This window comes from Asparagus officinalis, chromosome 2 (assembly GCF_001876935.1).
Source record: "Asparagus officinalis chromosome 2, Aspof.V1, whole genome shotgun sequence".
Lineage (NCBI taxonomy): Eukaryota > Viridiplantae > Streptophyta > Magnoliopsida > Asparagales > Asparagaceae > Asparagus > Asparagus officinalis.
The window spans coordinates 16,611,238-16,631,633 of record NC_033795.1 but is presented as its reverse complement, the minus strand read 5'-3'; the positions used below and the strand labels follow the sequence as shown (position 1 = coordinate 16,631,633).

At 35.5% G+C, this 20,396-nt stretch overlaps 2 protein-coding genes across 6 annotated transcripts in view; one reads left to right on the top strand and one right to left on the bottom strand.

Annotated features, from left to right (window-relative positions):
- LOC109830397 (pentatricopeptide repeat-containing protein At5g04780) overlaps positions 471-20,396 on the top strand; it is a 21,850-nt gene continuing 1,924 nt past the window's right edge. The window contains exons 1-4 of one of the 4 annotated variants that reach the window (XM_020397648.1): positions 471-2,579; positions 2,679-2,844; positions 3,331-3,487; positions 11,862-12,033. In XM_020397648.1, coding sequence (XP_020253237.1) covers positions 659-2,518 — 1,860 coding nt within the window. In that variant the 5' untranslated portion in view covers positions 471-658 and the 3' untranslated portion in view covers positions 2,519-2,579; positions 2,679-2,844; positions 3,331-3,487; positions 11,862-12,033. Of the gene's footprint in view, positions 2,580-2,678; positions 2,845-3,330; positions 3,488-11,861; positions 12,306-20,396 lie in introns of those variants that run through there. The other 3 variants (XM_020397649.1, XM_020397647.1, XM_020397651.1) reach the window with 3 other exon arrangements.
- Positions 14,149-16,023, bottom strand: LOC109830398 (B3 domain-containing protein Os11g0156000-like). 2 transcript variants are annotated; one of them, XM_020397652.1, is made up of 2 exons: positions 15,342-16,023; positions 14,149-14,794 (listed from the first exon to the last, which is right to left on the bottom strand). In XM_020397652.1, exons 1-2 carry the CDS (start codon positions 15,883-15,885, stop codon positions 14,673-14,675), a joined length of 666 nt encoding a protein of 221 aa, XP_020253241.1. In that variant the 5' UTR covers positions 15,886-16,023; the 3' UTR covers positions 14,149-14,672. The 2 variants fall into 2 exon arrangements, with proteins under 2 accessions (XP_020253241.1, XP_020253242.1); XM_020397653.1 differs by having other exon boundaries at positions 14,697-14,789.

Genomic DNA, 20,396 nt, shown 5'->3' with positions numbered 1-20,396 from the left:
AATCTCCACGGTAAAAAAAAACATTCTAGTGTAATTTTTACCCATCTGTGTGAAATTTTTCTTTTTTAGAAAAAACCACCCATGTGAAAATTAGGATTAATGTTGTTTATCATTTTTTTTTCGGTGTCTGCGAAGATTGAGGGGTCTTGTGGGTGTTGTGGTGGTCGGTTTTGTTTGCCGTGTTGGTGGGGGGCTTTCCTTGGTTGGTTTGGATGGGGAGGGTAGCGGGGTGGGCGGGTATTCATGGTGGTTATGGGTTTTTATTACTTGGGCTTGGACTATGATATTTAAAGCAAAATTTATTTCTTAATGCGGTATTGGGCCGATATTTGGCAACGCGTGGCAGTTTCTTATATATTGGGCTATTGCCATTAGAAAATTGGGCCGTATCTTTTAAATCGTTAAGCTCTAAATTCTTATTCTTCCCTAATTCAGGTATTTGCCTCCAAATCCCAAATCAAAATCCCTACTTAACGTTGAGTTCGATAATATTACGTATTTAGTTCTATCAAATTCTTACGACATGTTCACAAACAATAGCAGTTGGAATATGGCTCAGTTGAAGATTGATTAATGTTTATATCATGATATGATTTCGGTTCTTATTGCGCATTGCGTAAACTCTGCGTCATCTATCCACTAGCTTCTCTTGCTCTTTATGAATTCTTATGTTAGATCAAAGATTTCTTATTTGGGTCATTTTGTATTCAAATTTCATGCAAATTATTCAAAATTCTCTAGATATTCAACTCATAATCTTAACGCCTTATTCGAGGCTGATGGTTTAAATGCATTAAACTTACATTATCTCCTGCAAACATGCGCACGAGAAAGATCTATTGAAATTGGAAAACTTTGTCATGGGTTAGTTTTCCAGTCTGGTCTTCACACTCATACTCTAACCTCTAATCTCCTCATCAATTTATACTCTAAATGCGGCTATATTGATTTCGCTCGCCAAGTGTTTGATAACATGCTTGAAAGAAATGTAGTTTCATGGAATACTATGATTTCTGGATATACCCATTTTGGGAATGAACCAGAGGCGCTCAACCTTTTTGTTCTAATGCATCACGAAGGAGTTTCGGTTACTGAATTCACTATATCAAGTGTCCTCTGTGCTTGTGCATCAAAGTGTGCAATTCTAGAGAGCAAACAGTTGCATGCTTTGGCTATTAAGAATGCGGTGGATGCTAATGTTTATGTAGGAACTGCAATTCTTGATGTTTATTCTAAATGCTGTTTGATTGATGATGCATTCTTGGTTTTTGAGGAAATGCCCAAGAGATCTTCGGTTACTTGGAGCTCGATGGTTTCTGGGTCTGTGCAGAATGATCTCCATGAGGAGGCTCTCTTTTTGTTTCGAAGGGCTCAGAGAGTAGGAGTGCAATTGACACAATTCACACTTTCTGCTGTTCTCTGCGCATGTGCAAGCATCTCAGCAGCAATTGAAGGAGTACAATTGCATTCTCTTTTATTAAGAGTGGGTTTTGGTTCGAATCTTTATGTGGCATCTTCTCTAATTGATATGTATTCGAAATGTGGACGCATAAAAGAAGCTTACATTGTGTTTTCAGATGTTGAAGATAAGAATATTGTTTTGTGGAATGCTATATTGGCTGGATTCTCAAAGCATGCTTGCTTACTAGAGGCCATGGTGTTTTTTGAGAAGATGAAACAAATGGGCATGTCACCAAATGAAGTTACTTATGCCTCTATATTGTCTGCATGTAGCCATGCCGGTTTAGTAGATAAGGGCCGGGTTTATTTTGATCTGATGATGGATGATGTTAATGTGGAGCCCAATGTTATACACTATTCATGCATGGTTGATGTTCTTGGTAGGGCTGGACTTGTGAATGAAGCTTGGAATTTGATCAAGACAATGCCATTGAAGCCACATGCTTCGATTTGGGGTTCTTTGCTTGGCTCATGCAGGACTTATGGCAACTATGAGCTTGCTAAACTTTCAGCTGAGCAGTTGTTTGAGATTGAACCAAATAATGCAGGAAGCCATGTTTTGCTTTCGAATGTGTATGCAACAAATAAGAAATGGCAAGAAGTTGCAAATACGAGGAAGCTTCTGAAAGATAGTGGCGCCAAGAAGGAAATTGGTAAGAGTTGGGTTGAGGTGAAGAATAAGGTTCATGTTTTTGTTGTTGGAGATAGGAGCCACATGAAGATCAATGAGATATATGATAAATTGGAGGAGTTGGGGAATGAGATGAAGAAGTTGGATTATAAGTCTGAAACTCAATATGATCTTCATAATGTAGAGGAAGAGCAGAAAGAGGAGCTTTTAAAGTACCATAGTGAAAAATTGGCTCTTGCTTTTGGTCTTATTAGCTTGCCTTCTGAAGTTCCTATCAGGATAAATAAGAACCTTCGTATCTGTGGGGATTGCCATTCCTTTATAAAGTCCGCGTCAAGAATAATGGCCAGGGAGATTATCGTTAGAGATACTAAACGTTTCCACCATTTTAAGGACGGTTTCTGTTCGTGTCGTGATTTCTGGTGAACAAAGTATTTTTGAGCTCATGGTTCTATAAAACACTGAATTGCCCCATTCCAGTTTGAAGGTCTTCACATTTCCTAATGTACAATGTTCATTATATCTATTTCACATCTTTGGTGAAAATTTATCACTTCAAATGCTATGCATGATTTCATGGAAGCAGGTACAAATAACTTTTACCAAGATGATGGAATTAGAGATCGGGCTTGCTTCTGCTCATATTGGTGATCAGAAACTTCACATGTCTTTGTTGCAGTTAATGTAATTAGAGGTTGGCCTTTAGAGGTCATCGGATATCTGATTTTCCAACAACTGCTGGAGGCTGACTGGTATGTCTTTTGCGCTAATCTAACTTTTACTGGTTTATTTAACAGCAACTTGGTACTTTTCTTCCCTATATATGTTATTTTACCAGGTTGTACTTTATCGATAACATGACAGTCTAGGCTTATTATTCTTATACAAAAATACTACACACTCCCACTCTATTGCACGAGGAAGTTGTACCATGGAGGCCAAGCAAACAATTTGATAATAACCATGACTTTCTTGGTTATTTATTGCTTTTATTGCTACTTGGTGTTACTATGGCTGTTTCTGTTCGGCAGGATTATTTAGGTTGTATCTAATACCCAAAAAATGATTCTTTGATATTAGAAATTAATTGGACACAGAGATGATCCAGTTACTCCTAATCCAAGGAAGAAACGGGAATTCTTAAGATTTAGCAAGAATACAACATGGTACTCCTTGTTGTCATTGTCATCATTATTACAGTGCAAGTATTTCCCTTCAAATTTTGTTCTGTTGTGCAGGAAGGCATGAAAGATGAGAGCTTTGAAGAGTGGATTAAGTTTTACAACCAAAAATCATCTTGGCGTGGAACCTATTGAGTTGGTGCCAGATTTTAGCGAAGTCAACTATGATCACGAGAGGGTCATATCATCAAATGCCCATAGCAGATAACTATAGGTAAACTGCCATTTTCACCATGTTGGTTAAGCATACTAACAAGATCGAGCCTCCAAATTTTCATATACTGGGAAACAACTAGAGAAAGTAAGAAAGTTAAATCTCCAAATTTTACATTTATCTCGTAAGGCAATCTGCAAGCTGAAAACCTGAAGGAATCATGTCAGAATCAGTAAATCCAAGGTTTAATCCCCCTATTACAAATATGTACCTAATACCTTATCCCGCTAGCTGTTTCATGATAAATTTCCATTCTTATATAAAGGCATAAGGGAAATCCTTATATATCTTTCTCTGGAGTCTAGTGTGATCAACTATCTATGAGTTTGAGAGGAAAAGTTCATAGGACAGTTATAAGACCAATGATGCTTTAGGGATCAAAGCATTAGACAATTGAAAAACATGGACAAAAATGGGTGTAGCAGAAATAAGAACGTTATGATGATCTTGGGGATATACTCTAAAAGATATGACACAAGATGAGTGCGTTTGGTGGACATCAGAGACTTCTTCTATTGAGGATGAAATGAGAGAAATGATTGAGATGGCTTGGCCATATCTAACGCAGGCCAGTAGATGCACTGTCAGGTTGATAATGAGTTGATCATATGAGTCAGGTAGACTCTAAAATAGAAGTTTTGCACGTTCATTCGCACCGATTGCATGCCCCAATGTTGTGAGTTGGGAGAACAGTGTGTTTAGGGTGTGGATGTGGTCGGTCATCGATATAGATTCCGCCATCCTCAGAGTGTAAAGTCTCATTTTTAAGAAAATTTTGTTGTGCATGGATTTTGCCTCATATAGCTTTGTTAGAGTATTCCAGATCTCCTTTGCTGTCTTCTTCTCCTCTATGCTTGACAACACCCCGTCTGCTAATGCCAGATGGAGATTCGTAATAGCATTTTCGTCCATCTCGTTCCACTTCTTATCATCTGTGATGTCATCCGACCTTGTACCGATGACCGCCATACAATTTTCTTTTCTTAAAATCGCCTTTATCTTCAACTTTCACAGTGAGAAATTACTCCCGTCGAATTTCTCGATCTTAAACTTTGCCGTCATTGCTTCTACCACGAACAGTAACTTCTTACTATCTCACGTAAATAGTAACTGTATTTATAAACAGTAATCGTATCTATAAATAGTATCGTACTTGTGAATAGTATCGTATTTATGACCAGTACCGTACTCATGAATAGTATCCATTACTTTTAAAGGGTAAATGATAACCTAATTTATTTTTTGATATGGAGGATTCACCTTTGGTGGCAGCCACAGAGCATACGATAAATAGATATATACAAGCACCCTAAGTTGGCTGTGATACTACTTGTTGGGACAAACCCGGGGCCTAATAGAGCAAGATCGCAGCAATAGTAGAGTAAAAGTAGAGATAAAATGATAGATACACAGATTTACGTGGTTCGGTACTTGATTACCTACGTCCACGGGCAAGAATAAAAGAATTTACTATGAGGAGAAAACTCTAGAGTTACAATCTCTCTTAACAAGGAGATACTCTCTCTATTTTTTTCTCTCTCACTCTTCTACAAGAGAAGTTGTTTCTGGGATGAGTTTTTTCTTAAGAGTTTAGGACCTATTTATAGTGTTTGGAAAAATACTATGCACAATAAAATAATAATATGTTTACTGTGCAACTTTAACAATTCTAAACACTGTCAAACTTTCGTTGAATAAAATGTTGTGGGGCTCATTCTTTTGATTTTTTCGGTACCGTCTTCTTTCATTTTCAAAGAAGGCTGTTCTGGAGGAAGAAAATCAGCGCAAGAACAAGGAAGACAAGCAGGCAAGTTCGTAACAAGCGGATGCCTAATCGATGACGAGAGGAAGATCAACGGAACGTGGCTCTAGTGGAAATCATTACCCATGGTAGATCAAAATCAAGAAGTAAGAAGAATATCAAATGTTACAACTGTGACAAAAGAGGGCACATCAAATCGGAGTGTTAGCACAATAAGAAGAGTGAAGATAAAAAGTCTTCAGAGCTATCAACATCTTAAGGATGCGTTATCAACACATCAAACGATGGTAAAATTCTATTCAGTGGAGTAACCACTGTTGATAAAGGCAGAAAGATGTTTGCTGATGTCTAACTTCTAGATTCAGCAGCCTTCTGACACATGACTTCTCAGAGAGAATGGTTTCCTAAATATGAACCTATCTCAGGAGGATCTGTATTCATGGGGAATGATCATGCCTTGGAGATTTATGGTATTGGCACTATCAAAATCAAAATATTTGATGGTACAATACGCACCATTCAAGATGTGCGACATATGAAGGGCTTGAAGAAGAATCTATTGTCTTTGGGACAATTAGATGAGCTCGGGTGCAAGACCTATATCAAAAATGGGATCATGAAGATTGTTAGAGGGGCGGTTGTGGTAATAAAAGGAGAGAAGATAGCTGTAAATCTATACATGCTCACGGGAGAAACCCTGCAGGATGTTGATTCATGTGTGATATCAACCAGCCCTGGAGAAGAACAAATCATGATATGACATCGCAAACTAGGTCACATGTCAGAATGAGGCTTGAAGATTCTCTCCGATCAGAAGCTACTTCCTGGAATTAATTCAGTATCTCTTTCATTCTGCGAGCATTGTGTTACAAGTAAGCAGCATCGGCTGAAGTTCAACACATCGAGTTCTAGAATTAAGGCTATTCTGGAACTGGTTCATTCTGATGTATGGTAAGCACCAGTTACAGCATTGGGAGGAGCAAAATATTTTGTGTCTTTTATTGATGATTACTCCAGGAGATGTTGGGTGATCCTATCAAGAAGAAGGCAGATATGTTCTCAGTCTTTAAAACCTACAAAGCGCAGGTCGAGCTTGAATCTGAGAAGAAGATCAAGTGTTTGAGGTCAGATAATGGAGGAGAATATACAGACGGTGAATTCCTAGCATTCTGCAAGCAAGAAGGCATCAAAAGATAATTCAGTTATACTCCTCAATAAAATGGAGTGGCGGTGCGGATAAACAGAACTCTGTTAGAAAGAACAAGAGCTATGTTGGTAACTGCAAATCTAGATAAGGTTTTTTGGACGGAAGCAGTAAAAACCGCCTGTTATGTGGTAAATCGATCTCCATCAACTGTAATACAATTGAAGACGCCGATAGAGATGTGGACTGGTAAGCCAGCTGATTATTCTAATCTCTATATATTTGGAAGTTCAGTGTACGCCATGTACAATGCCCAAGAAATTACAAAGTTGGATTCAAAATCTAGAAAATACATATTCTTGGGATATGCTGATGGAGTAAAGGGGTATCGCCTGTGGGATCCCACTGCCCGTAAGGTGATCATCAGCAGAGATGTTATCTTTGTAGAGAATCAACTACAAAGTGAAGAAAAAGAAAACAATTCGAGGAAGGACTCAGATACTATAGCTGTTCAGGTAGAAGATAATCTGAATTCTTCTGAAGCAACACCAGAGCATGATGTACAAGAATCAGTCGAGTCCGAGGCTTCAGAAATTCGAAGATCAACTCATGAGAGAAGGCCACCGACTTGACACTCGGAGTATATTACGGAGAGTAATGTTGCATACTGTCTTCTAACAGAAGATGGAGAGCCATCAACTTTTTATGAAGCTATAAATGGCACAGATGCATCTTTCTGTCTTCTAACAGAAGATGGAGAGCCATCAACTTTTTATGAAGCTATAAATGGCACAGATGCATCTTTATGGATGGCAGCAATGCAGGAAGAAATTGAATCTCTCTATAAGAATAAGACTTGGGTACTTGTGTCACAACTACAAGGAAGAAAGATCATTGAAAATAAATGGGTGTACAAGATCAAGCGAAATGGCGATGATCAAGTGGAGCGATATCGTGCTAGATTGGTGGTAAAAGGATATGCTCAAAAAGAATGTATTGACTTTAATAAAATATTTTTCCTGTAGTTTGACTTACAACAGTCTGAATAATCCTGACTATGAGCGCTATATTTGACTTACATCTAGAGCAGCTAGATGTGAAAACAACATTTCTTTATGGAGACCTTGAAAAAGAAATTTACATGCTCCAACCAGAAGGTTTTGAAGAAAAAGAAAAAGAAAACTTGGTTTGCAGATTGAACAAATCTCTGTACGGTCTAAAATAGGCGTCGAGGTGTTGGTATAAGAGATTTGATTCATTCATCATGAGCCTTGGATACAACAGACTTAATTCACACCCTTGTGCATATTTCAAGAGGTTTGGTGAAAATAACTTTGTTATCTTATTGTTGTATGTTGACGACATGTTGGTTGCAGGCCCCAACAAAGACCGTATCAAAGAATTAAATGCTCAGTTGGCTAGGGAATTTGAAATGAAGGATTAGGATCTGTAAACAAGATTCTAGGGATGCAAATTTACCAAGACAGAATTAATAGGAAGATTTGGCTTTCTCAGAAGAATTACTTGAACAAAATCTTACGGCGCTTTAACATGTAAGATTGTAAATCAATTTCTACTCCATTTCCTGTTAATTTTAAGTTATCCTTCAGTATGAGTCCTAACAGTGAAGAAGAGAGGATGAAGATGTCTCGAGTACCGTATGCATCAGCAGTGGGAAGCTTAATGTTCGCGATGATATGTACAAGACCAGACATTGCACAAGCAGTGGGAGTGGTTAGTCGATACATGTCGAATCCTGGTAAAGAACATTGGAATGATGTAAAGAAGTTTCTAAGATACATTCAATGAACCTCAAATGTTACATTATGTTATGGGGGATCTGAATTTATTGTTAGTGGATATGTTGATTCTGATTATGTAGGTGATCGTGATAATAACAAATCTATCACAGGTTATGTGTTTGTACTTGCTGGCGGAGCTGTAAGCTGGGTTTCAAAACTGTAGTCAGTTGTGACTACTTCAATAACAGAAGCAGAATATGTAGCAGCTACACAAGCCTGTAAAGAAGCGATGTGGTTGAAGATGGTGCTGGAGGAACTCGGCTATGAACAAAAGAAAATATCTTTATTTTGTGACAGTCAGAGTGCTTTGCATTTGGCAAGAAATTCAGCCTTTCATTCAAAGACCAAACACATTCGAGTTCAATATCACTTTGTTCGTGAGAAAGTGGAAAAGGGAACAATGGATATGCAGAAAATTCACACCAAAGATAACCTAGCGGATTTTTTGACAAAAACAGTACTGACAAATTTATTTGGTGTCGATCCTGCTGTGGTCTGTCTGAGACATGAGTAATATGAAGATGGTAAGATAGAAAGAATAGTGTGAAAATATGATTGATGCTCAATCAAATCTTCAAGTGGGAGATTGTCAGCAACCTTCTTTGAAAATAAAAGAAGATGGTGCCGAAAAAATCAAAAGAATGGGCCCCACAATATTTTATTCAACAAAAGTTTGGCAGTGTTTAAAATTGTTAAAGCTGTACAGTAAACATATTATTATTTTATTATGCATAGTGTTTTTTCAAACACTATAAATAGGTCCTAAACTTTTACGGAAAAACTCATCTCAGAAACAACTTCTCTTGTAGAAGAGTGAGAGGGAAAAAAATAGAGAGAGGGTATCTCCTTGTTAAGGGAGATTGTAACTCCAGAGTTTTCTTCTCATAGTAAATTCTTCTATCATTGCTCGTGGACGTAGATAATCAAGTGTCGAACCACGTAAATCTGTGTGTCTTATCATTTTATCTCTACTTTTGCTCTACTATTGTTGCGACCTTGCTCTATTGGGCCCGGGTTTGTCCCAACATGCACCAGTTAGTAAGAACTGATAAGATTATAGTTAATGGAGCAAAGATGACTAGTGATAGACCTAAAATTACTTAGAAATAATTAAGAAGGATATGATAATTGTAAACTTGATGGAGGAGAGAACTCATAACAGAAATGAACGCCCAAAAATTTGGGATTAAGTCTTTGTTTTTGCTGTTGTATCTCTCTGGCAGTCAATCTCATATAGTGGAGTTCATAAAGTGATCATCTATTTTCATTGTAATTCACTTAAAAGCATACAAGTGACGAGTAGAGAAGAAAAGTATGGAGCTCCCGTGATTCAGAATAAGGGAACATGACTCTACCGTCGCCTGAGCTAAAAAGTATGCAAGTTTCTTGGCTTCTGAAAGGCATTATTGGCATCTCAATTATTTTTTATTGGTGATCTTTAGTCATTGCTACCTAATTTGTTTTTCCATATTCCCCTTATCTTCTTCTCCTCTTCATGTCTTATGGTTTTCCTCTTCAAATTTTTCATATTTGATGAACCAACAGATGGTCACAGAGGAATCATTTTCATCTTGGCTCTTTTGCATGTGTTGTGACTTAAACAAAAGAAATTCCCCAAAATTAGACCTAGTCATTCTCTTTTGAGGAAAATTTTGGAGACGTGTGTGCTACGACATTGCAAGGAATTGGTTATGTGGATCTTCTCCTTGATGCTCATCTGCCTTAAGGCTCTTATGGCAATCCTCCTTTGTTACTGGAGTTCTCTTCCTTAAGAACTTGGCACAGTTTTTTAAACTTTCATAACTAGTTGATACCTTCTCATGTGCACCATTTTGGTTTACTTTTTTATTTGAGCCTTCATTTATTATTATTATTATTTGTTGAGAAAATATGATGAGTCCACAGAAACCCTGTTGTTTCCTTAGAAGGAACTTAGCGAAACATACCAAGGAACAACCAAAATATGCCAAAGCAAGAAGGGGGGAAAAGATAAGAAAAGGGCATGCCAACAAAAGAAAAAGTACATGACTACCCACAAAAGATAATTGATCATTCAAAATGCTTTTTCACAAAATCAGAGCACACAGTGTGTAGGAGTACTAAAACCCAAATAGTTTAGAATCTTCCAACATGTTTGATCCATTTTATCATCCCTCTATATCGATGCCTTGGTCCGTCCTTTGATCTTCTGAGGTCGATACATACGTTTAACAGTATGAGATGCTGAATGGAAGAACCTATACACTGGTTTCCTTGGTTCACTATTCTTTTTAGTTTGCTTTTATTTAAATTTCTAGTGAACCTAGATTCCAGAATTGTGTGCTAAACCTCACCCATTTTTATGAAAATGAGTTCCATAATGATGATTATCTTCTTCCACCATGCTTTTGTCTATAGGTAGTACCATCCTCTGACCACTTCCTGAAGATCAATATATTTGTTGGACAGTGACATTGATTCAAGTCAACAAACATAAGCACGATCTGACATTGATTTTGTTTGCTCATCTCTAATAAATTATATCAAACTGTAATTGCTAATTTTTGAGAGCAAAACAGCCATTGTTAATTGCTGAGAGAGGATTCTGGTAACGAGTATCGTTCACATACTTAGGTCTTTTTAATTAGGAGACAGAATATCTTTCCAGTTATGGTTCAATAATCACCCTTCAGCATTTGACAATCTTGGACTGTTGCAGTAAATTAGTGAATCTTTTCACCATCACTTTTGTTGTATGAGGTTGCTTTTGATTTTTATTATAGCTTCTTTTAGAATCAATTGTTATGAACTCAATAATAACCTTGAAAGCATCTTCTCTTTGGTTTGTATCTGACATTTTCAAGGCATTGATATGCACCCTTAGGGTTATAATGCCTCTGATTTAGGTCCTAGAGAGATGTAATCTTCTCACATATGAATTATGACTTCACAGATTTTTACTAATAAGTAGTCCTAGCAAGCAACTTTTGAAAATTGTTGGCATTTTCTCATGGTGTATTTCATTTTTCATTAGTAGGGAGTTTGTAGTAAAGAGTGGGGGGGAATCCTATAGCACGCCCTTCATGGAAAATTATACACAGAAGGAGTATATCACGACAAGTGTCTTGACACAAATTTTAAAGTTGGCGGTTGAATTGATATAATATTCTGATTGCACTTGTACAATATTGTATATTCATTGCACTAATTTGGCGTCAAAAGTGGGTCATGTGTCCCGACCTCTTTCTCCCTATACGATTTTCTGTAAAGAGCTCAGTGTCAGTTCCCATTTGGATTTAATTGTGCAGGCACTGGTACCCATACACTGGTTCAACACCAACTAAAGTGTGGATAAGCGGTGTGGATGCCAATAAACCAATACAAAAGTGACTTCACAAGAATGATACACAACACAGTAACTATTTCATTGTAGAAGTTTTTATGCAGTTGATAATTGAGTTTTACAAGCTAGAAAACTTCACCTTGTAAAATCTTAGTCTTTGTGGATTGTTGTTATGTGGAGATCCCTCAGTCACAAGTTCCAAATGTTTGCAATATGAGAGAATTTCATATAGAGCCTTGAGACAATTTATTTATTCTTTTCTTCATATAGTGCAGGGGTATTATAGTAAATCTGTATTCGAGTCATGAAGTTAACCCTATTATATATTTTTGGTTTTTCTGAAGAGGCAAGAAGAGAAAGATGATGTGCCTTAAAAGCGAGACGTGAAAGAAATTTCCTAGTAATTTCTTGAGAGAAAAAACAAGCTGTGGGAGGGATAAAGATTGTAAAGATTTGACGAAGATCTACGGGATTACTGCAAATGCTCCATTGCTGAGGACACAGCCAAGATTTGAGGTGAACCTCGTTAAATCTTGTATCTGACTGGTTTGATTTTTTTTGTGTTTACTCATGTTCAATAATTTATTTCGTCGTACATCTACTGCAAAATGTGTGGTGTGACCAATTAGCATAGGTAATCCCTAACGGTGATTTTTTATTTAACTTATTACTCTGCATTAAGGTCCAAAATGACCATCAGAAGTGGATAGCTTGATTACAACTGTTTCTAAACCACTTGATGTTTGACTATTTGCCGAATAGAGACAGACCTGATCTTTGACAAGCACAAAGAGGAAGTAGACCAGTCACAAATGTAAGAGATGTGTAGCCATAAAGGCATATGACATATAAATCCTCATATGTCTCATCTATCATTGTTTCATAAATTGCAATTGCACCCCCATCACACATTGAGCTCTTCTTAACGCCATTGCCTACTGGTAGTCTCATCGAAAGAGACCGAGAATGAGAGAGAAGACTAGTTAAAAGAGAGAGAGAGAGAGAGAGACACACACACACATGGAGTGAGAGACTCTTTATCGGATTCCTTCTTTGTTGCATTACACAAGGATGAAGAGGAGTTATTAACGGTGAACACCGGTTAATCTGCCTTTCTATTTCATCGTCAAGTTTCTATCAAACGTCAAATTTAAATTTGTGTGCTAAATCCAGATTTATGGACATGAGTTCAATAATGATGATTATATTGTCCATCAAGAGAGAATTTTGATAATTTGAGACACAATTCTTTTGCTTACAGATAGTATAACTGACTGCATTTTTCTGCATTTTTTTTTTGTTTATCTCTAATCAATTATATCAAGGTGCCATTGTTAATTGCTAGAGAGATTTAAGGTAGCTTTTTAATTTAATTGACTGCATTTTTTTTGGTTTATCTCTAATCAATTATATCAAGGTGCCATTGTTAATTGCTAGAGAGATTTAAGGTAGCTTTTTTAAGTATCAACATCAGTACAAAAGGTGAGCCCCCCTGCACATGCTTCACTATTTCTATTAGCGGACAAGGCATCTTTCCATGATAAGGTTCATTTAATCATTCTTCAGTTTTGATCTCCTCGACACCGTTGCAGTAAATTGCATTCACATGAAGCTCATCGCCATCACATTTTTTTCTGCTGTGGGGTTCTTGTTGTATCTTCTTCTAGAACCAATTTTTATGATCTAAATAATAACTTGAAAGCATCTTACCTGTGAAATGCATCCCAAATTAAGTTTTCATTGGTTGGAAATGTTGTCTCTGGAGTATATAGTTTCATGGCGGAAGCTTCTGTGCACCATTTGCTAGTGATCTTCAAGCCCCCACCCCCCCACCCCCACACAAACACACACAACAAATCACCTTAAAAATAGGATAATTATACGAAAACCATCTTTGAATTTTAATTTATACATAAACCACATTTAAAGTGGGGTTTTGTTTCTATCAACCATTTCCAAGTTAAATTATCACTTAAAAAACCAAAAAATAAACTTAGAAAATTCAAGTTCAAAGTATGTAACTTTATCCTAACAAGACAGAAACACTAAAATAAAGAGTCATGTGCCTTAAATCTGAGTTTTTTTAAGGGTAGTTACGGATTTTAAGCAAAAATTTGATTGGAATGTAGTTGACTGCAACAAAAATGAATTTTAAATGTAGTTTATGTATAAGCTTTGGCTTCAATTATCTTTTATCAAAATTTTAGTCTGAATGGCTATCAGAAAATGAATAAGCTTTGGCTTCAATTATCTTTGAACCACTTGATATGTGACCACTTGCCAATTAGAGGCAGACCGCAATCTTGTCACAAGCACAAAATGAAAGCAGACCAACCACAACTGTGGACACATGTACCCATAAAGGCAATATTATGACATTTAATCTTCGTGGGGTATGTTACGCATAAAGGCATATATATGGCATAAAAATCCTCATGAGAATCGTAACCATGAAGGCATTGGACACATAAATCTCATATGTCTCGTCCTTCGTTTCACCGCATTGCAATAGCATCCTCATCACACATTTTACTTGCACTATCTACTGGTAGTCTCATATGTGAGTGATAAGAGAGAGAGAGAGAGAGACAGAGAGAGAGGATAAGAAGAGAAAATTACTTTCTAGTCTATATATGGCATCGCATCAAAATATTACATACATTAGCAAGGAGGCAGAGGAGTTTATGGGACCTAGTAAGTTTCTGGGTCCCATCTACTCTTTTCAATCAACCTGATGTTTTCTGAGACCTCACTCTGATGCTATATCAGACTCCAGAGCCGTACGACAGGTTTCATTTTCTTCCGAATGAAAGGAGATTGAGAGAAAAAGAAAGAGAGAGAGAGCCCTCAAAATCAGGAATTTTCTCCACCCTCTCTCTCATTCATTTTACAAATTAGCCTATCAAAATGTCATTTGGGTTGAGCACTTAAAAGAGATTTGATTGGTTGGTGAGATTTTGAGAACAAGACCTCATATCTCCATACCCCTCCTCCTTCATTGCCCACTTGGCTTTCCTGTAGCATCGATACCTTTTCTTCTCAGCAAAGAATGGTTTAATTCTTCTTCAGAATTGATCTCGTATTTAGGACGAACATTTTGCTTACACTGTGAACTGGAAGTAATAGGTTGAGGGCATATATCGGTGCGCCTGAACTTAATTCCACGAGCCTGACGCCAAATGCTCAGGTTCTGCAGGATCAGGCCCGCACTCTAAGTTCACCCCGAACAGCCTCAGCCTCCTCGAACTCCCTCTCGTCGAGCTACTGGCCTGCTGTCCTGCATGCATTCACTCTTAAATTTTAGTTACACTCTCATTTGCATTCTCTTCAGATTGTATATTAACACTAGGAGTAAAGATGGTATAACTCCAATTTGGTGGCGACGTTGTGAGAAAGATAAATTGCAGATCACCTCCTTAATTTTCCAACACCAATTTGGTAGCGACAAATACTAATAAACGGGAGATAATCCCTCTTATCTATTTTAGCGTATCACCTGGGTTGGCATTTTGAGAAAAATAAATTTTGCTGATAACCCCGCTTTAATTCCTCACGAACTGAGAGGCAACTGATTTAAAATAACTCCTTTTATCTATATTATACCTTCAGTAGCACACACACTCTCTCTCTCAACTCATTTATCAGCACTTACCGTACCTGAGTCCATATCTTGAGAAGGATATATAAATTGCTGATATCATCCCTCCCTCACGAATTGAAGGATGATAGTTAATAGATAGTGAAGGCATGGTAGATGCAACTGAAGATATGCACGACGGAGTTGTATGTAATTTGCCCTAGCATCAACAATCACCAATTGTTACCTGAATTGACTGAGTTCATGTAGCCGTGAGGACTCGCACAAGAGCTCCATGGATTTTCAGCATCAGGCCTCGCCACAACGCGGCTGTTCGCTTCAATAGAACCTCGTCTCCTAGAATCGATATAAAATCTCTCGTCGGTCCCATGACCTCTAAACCTTTGAAAAATCACCACATCACCAGCATCAAGCTTCTTGTCCTTCACGAACTTGCTCCATCCTTTAGTAAGCACGTAGCTCTGGCTACTGGTCCAATAAGAATACCTGAACTCCCATTGCTTTCCCAATTCATCCTCAAAGCTAAGCAGCGATCCCTTCTCTCCCGATTCACCGTCCAAAGGAAAGTACTTCTCTGCATGCTGCTTTGGTATCACTAGCCTGTTGAGCTTTCCGACGTCGCTCGGTGTTAATGGCTTTTCGAACATGGGCTCTTTGATGTATGTTCCTTCTTGTTGTTGCCGATGCATTTGGGAGTAATGGGGGTTGTGAGCGTTCATGGTTGGCTGCCAAATCCAAGGGTTTGAGGGGTTTTGGGCCAGTTGGTTCATGTATATGTTATGTGAGTGAAGAAAAGGGGAGCACAGGTCAGAGGGTAGAGAGAGGCATGTAGATGTTGTTGCTTGTGAACTTATTGAACATGATGGAGCAAGCAAGAAACCTTTTCTTAGTATGGTTTACAGACAACGCCCAGGGTATAGCCTGATATATACTAACATTTGAGGGATGGGTATTTATAGAAAGAACTCCTATAGATGGTCCCCCATAGAAAAACCATGTAAATTTGGTGATTCGATTGATACGATATTTATATTGGGGAGGGCAGTGAGAACCAAGTTGTTTACAATTTGTCATTTATTCCAGCTCTAAACTTTAATCATATCCGACATCAAACAAGAACTCCATGTCAGCAAAAAACAGCTGTCATCAGATTCTAGGATCATCAGTATAATTGGAACAGGTAATGTTACATTAGGATATCGGAATGTAACTAACTAATCTATTGTTTTCCCTGGGTTAGTTGGTGTATATTTAAGCGAGAGGGACGGAGAACGATCAGGCGCTGGCATAAGTGAGTGCTTTGCCCCTGTGGCCTAATCACAACCATCCAGATGTTCGTCCCTCTCTTCACTGCTCCATGTGAGACAAATACAGATATGATTTCTTTTGTGTTTTTGTGGAAAATTTGTGCCCTTTTTAAGTCCACTGCTGAAAGTCCGTTGTCAGTATCCGACTCTAGTTTCCTATGGAGTTCGGAACTCTCAAGGGCAAGGGGTTTGAGATAACCCCTGGCGGGTTTGACCGCCAATACGAAAGCCAGGGTTTGTAAAGAACATTGCTGGCATTGAGCAGCGTACATTCTGCTTGCCAACTAAGTACTTGTAAATTGGGTTGATCAGTTACAGTCCAACCTACGGTGAAGGAGTGAACGTAGCTAGAACTTATAGAATCTCTCTAGAGCAGCACAGCACTGGTCCGAAGTTTTATGATTGCTCAGCGTGGGTAACTCTCCGTAATAACTTCGTGTACACACACATATATATATATACTAGTTTTTACACACGTGCAATGCACGTGATTTAATATCATGATTAAGTATTTTTGGCAGTTTGTGCTCATTTTTTTCTTTAAACTCTTACATCCCAATTATTTTTTTATGTTTGTTTAAATGGGATACACCCAATTTAAATTTTCATGTTGATATTTGAATTGACAAAAAACAAATATAATTTAAAAATAATTTAAATTTTCATATTATTTTTGACCGATATTAAACTAAGCTTTATTTGAGAAAGTATAGTATTGCAAAGTGAAAAATATTAAAATAGTATTATACAAGGAAGGTGAATATTTAAAACCAATATGGCAAAATAATTGATTTAAAGTATGTTAAAACCATGCAAAAGAGAATATAAAGTTTATTCCTAATCATTGATAAACTTTATAAAAAAATATAAATTAAAGATTAATGCTAACTCTAATATATTTTTATATGTTAAAAACATCCACATAAGAATATAAAAGTACTGAAAAAAATTCATGAAACTCCCTTCTAAAGATTCCTATTTTCACTCAAAATAATTAAACTATTCTATAAAATATTTAAAAAATATTATTTTTTATTTCTTCTATTTTATTTAAAACATCCACATAAGAATATAAAAGTACTGAAAAAAATTCATGAAACTCCCTTCTAAAGATTCCTAATTTCACTCAAAATAATTAAACTATTCTATAAAATATTCATAAAATATTGTTTTTATTTCTTCTATTTTATTTTTTATTGAGTTAAGATCAATCCTTCTTCAGGTTTATCATTTATCATTTCTCGGACAATTCTAGAGTATTGTCTTCATCATCTACATCAATTGTGACATCAGGCTAATTTTGTATTTTTTATGCTATTATCTTTCCTAGGCTCGTTAATTTTTTATCATCTCATTTAACTTTACAAAGAAGTCAAATGTACTTATGATGTTCAACACAAACTGCTCAAAATATAGACTTTGATTTTTTTTCTATTTCAATGAGAATAAATATTAATTTCATATATATAAAATTCTTTGTGTTCCTAATTTATTACTTAAATAAATTAGAAGCTATGTCTTTATTTTCCTCTAAAATGAATTCTTCTGATGTGCATCCAATAAGAATTTCTGTTATTTCAATAATATTACCTTTGCTCTATCCCTGTCATTTTCCATAAAGATCTAAACTAAATACCTGCATTATTCATTACCAATTTCTCTTAGATTATAATATTAATATTTAATTTGAAGAACACAGTATGGAATTTATGAATACTTACTAATTTTTCTTATTTCTTCCCTGGAGATTTTTTCTTTGATTAGGATAAAGTTATTAAATTATTTTTTAATGTAACTCATTCAGTACTTCATTAATAGATATGTCTTATGTTAATGCCAATTCAAGTGATTCATTGATGTTTTCTGAATTTTAGATTTATTTCCATCACTTTCCCATTTATAATGGAAATAACTCAATTCTTTTAAAGTTGTCCCTAAATATTCTAATAGTTTCTCCATATGTAATTCCTTGTATTCTTTTACCCTATAAATGTTATTAACGTCGAAGTTTAAATTTTCTAAATTAAAATCAATTAATGCTAAGGTATAATATTATAGTGTTTTATCATTTCTATGGATTTAAACATCTATCAATTAATGTTACGAATGTATTTTGGCTACCCCAACTTATTACTAAAATTATATGAAATTACTTTAATTTATATAGTGCCGATAATTTTTAATCTATAATATTTTTAAAAATTTTATCCATTAACCGGATGTTTTTAATCAATTCTTATTGTTTTTGTTTACCAGTATCAACTTAGACTATTCTTAGATGCTGAAAATGGATAGTAAATCCCTAAATTAGAAATATATATATATATATATGAAAAATACCAAACAATTACACTTTTCTTTACCAAGTTTTAAAATTTTAGCCCATTTTTGTGGTTTTGAACTTTGAGGGTGTGATTTGTAATTTTTACAAATTTGAAAGAGTTTTTTAAAAAAATTACTTTTAAGTTGGTAGTTGTAAATTTTATGTTTCATGTGTTGGTGGTAATTTTTTAAATGTTAGTATATTTCTTGTAACTCTAAAATTTTGAGGGTGTCTTTCGCAATTATTAAAACTATAGATTAATTTTGAAAAATATTAAATTTCAGCGGTCTACCAATCGACGAATTTGATGTGAAATTTTTGAAAATTTAGAGTTTTTTTTACAATTTTTAAATTTTTAAGGAGGTTTTTAAAAATTTTGAGGTTAATTTCGGCAAATTTTAATTTTTTAGGTGTCTAAGGGTAATATCTTGAATTCATCTTATGTTATTTACAAATTTTAGAATTTTAGGGTGGTTTTTTATAATTTGAACTTTTGAAGGTGTTTCTATAATTTTTGAGATATTGAGGGTGTTAATTAAAAAAAATTAAATTTAAATATCAAAAATTTTAGGTGTATCATGGTAATCTCTTGAATTCATCTGTGTTGTTTGTAAGTTTTAAAAATTTTAGAATTTTAATGTGCTTGTCTGTAATTTAAACTTTTGAGGGTGTTTCTATAATTTTTTAGATATTGAGGTGTTACCTGTAAATTTTAAATTCTTTGCAAACTGATATTAATTTTTTAATTTCATGTTTTTTATTTTAAGTTTTGAGACATTGGGATGATTTTTATAATTTTAAACTTTTCAGGGTCTTTTCTGCAATTTTAAAACTTTTTATGGTTTTTTTTGCAATACTTCATATATTATATATGTTATCTACTTGTAATTTCTTTATCTTAACAAACTAATATCATTTTTATGTTTTATATATTTTATTAATATTAGTTTTTTTAAATTGTTAAGCTAAACATGGTTCACATAGGATTAGGATAAGATATGATTATGATTAGGATAGATTAAGATATAAATAAAATATTCAAAATAGTGAAGGGTAATATTGACCATTGAAAATTAGAATTTGATTATAGATAAGGTAGTTCAAACTATAAAGGGGTATATTTGTCTAAAAAAGATTTTCCGAACTCGTGCTTTTAAAGGGAGTATGACTAGTTGAGATGCACGTGCAATGCACGTGGTTGAATATCATGATTATTTAAATTAATAACAATAGAGTAAAAATAAAAAAAGAAAATAAAGTTTTTTTTGGATTGATCATCAACTCAATAATCTCTCTCTTAAATAAAATATCATCATTGTTTCCTTTGGGAAAGGTCTCATATAATGTAAGTTTCTTGTTTTTTCTTTTTCAACCAAACAGGTCCTTATATACAACTGTATTCTGTTGGGGGGTTAGTAGTTGTATGGCCCCAATCATACACCAGAATTTGTATCAGGTTGTTCATATTGGTGCTTCTTAGCCGGTGAATAGGCAATAAGTGGGATGTGATGGCTAGGTAGTTACTATAGCAATGGTGGTTGGAGTAATTGTTAAGGCGTGAAAAATATTCTAGATCTGACTCTATTTTCCCATGGTCTCAACAGTTGTAACTTTATGGTATTTTCATATTTTTGTCGAGCGGCTACAGGCT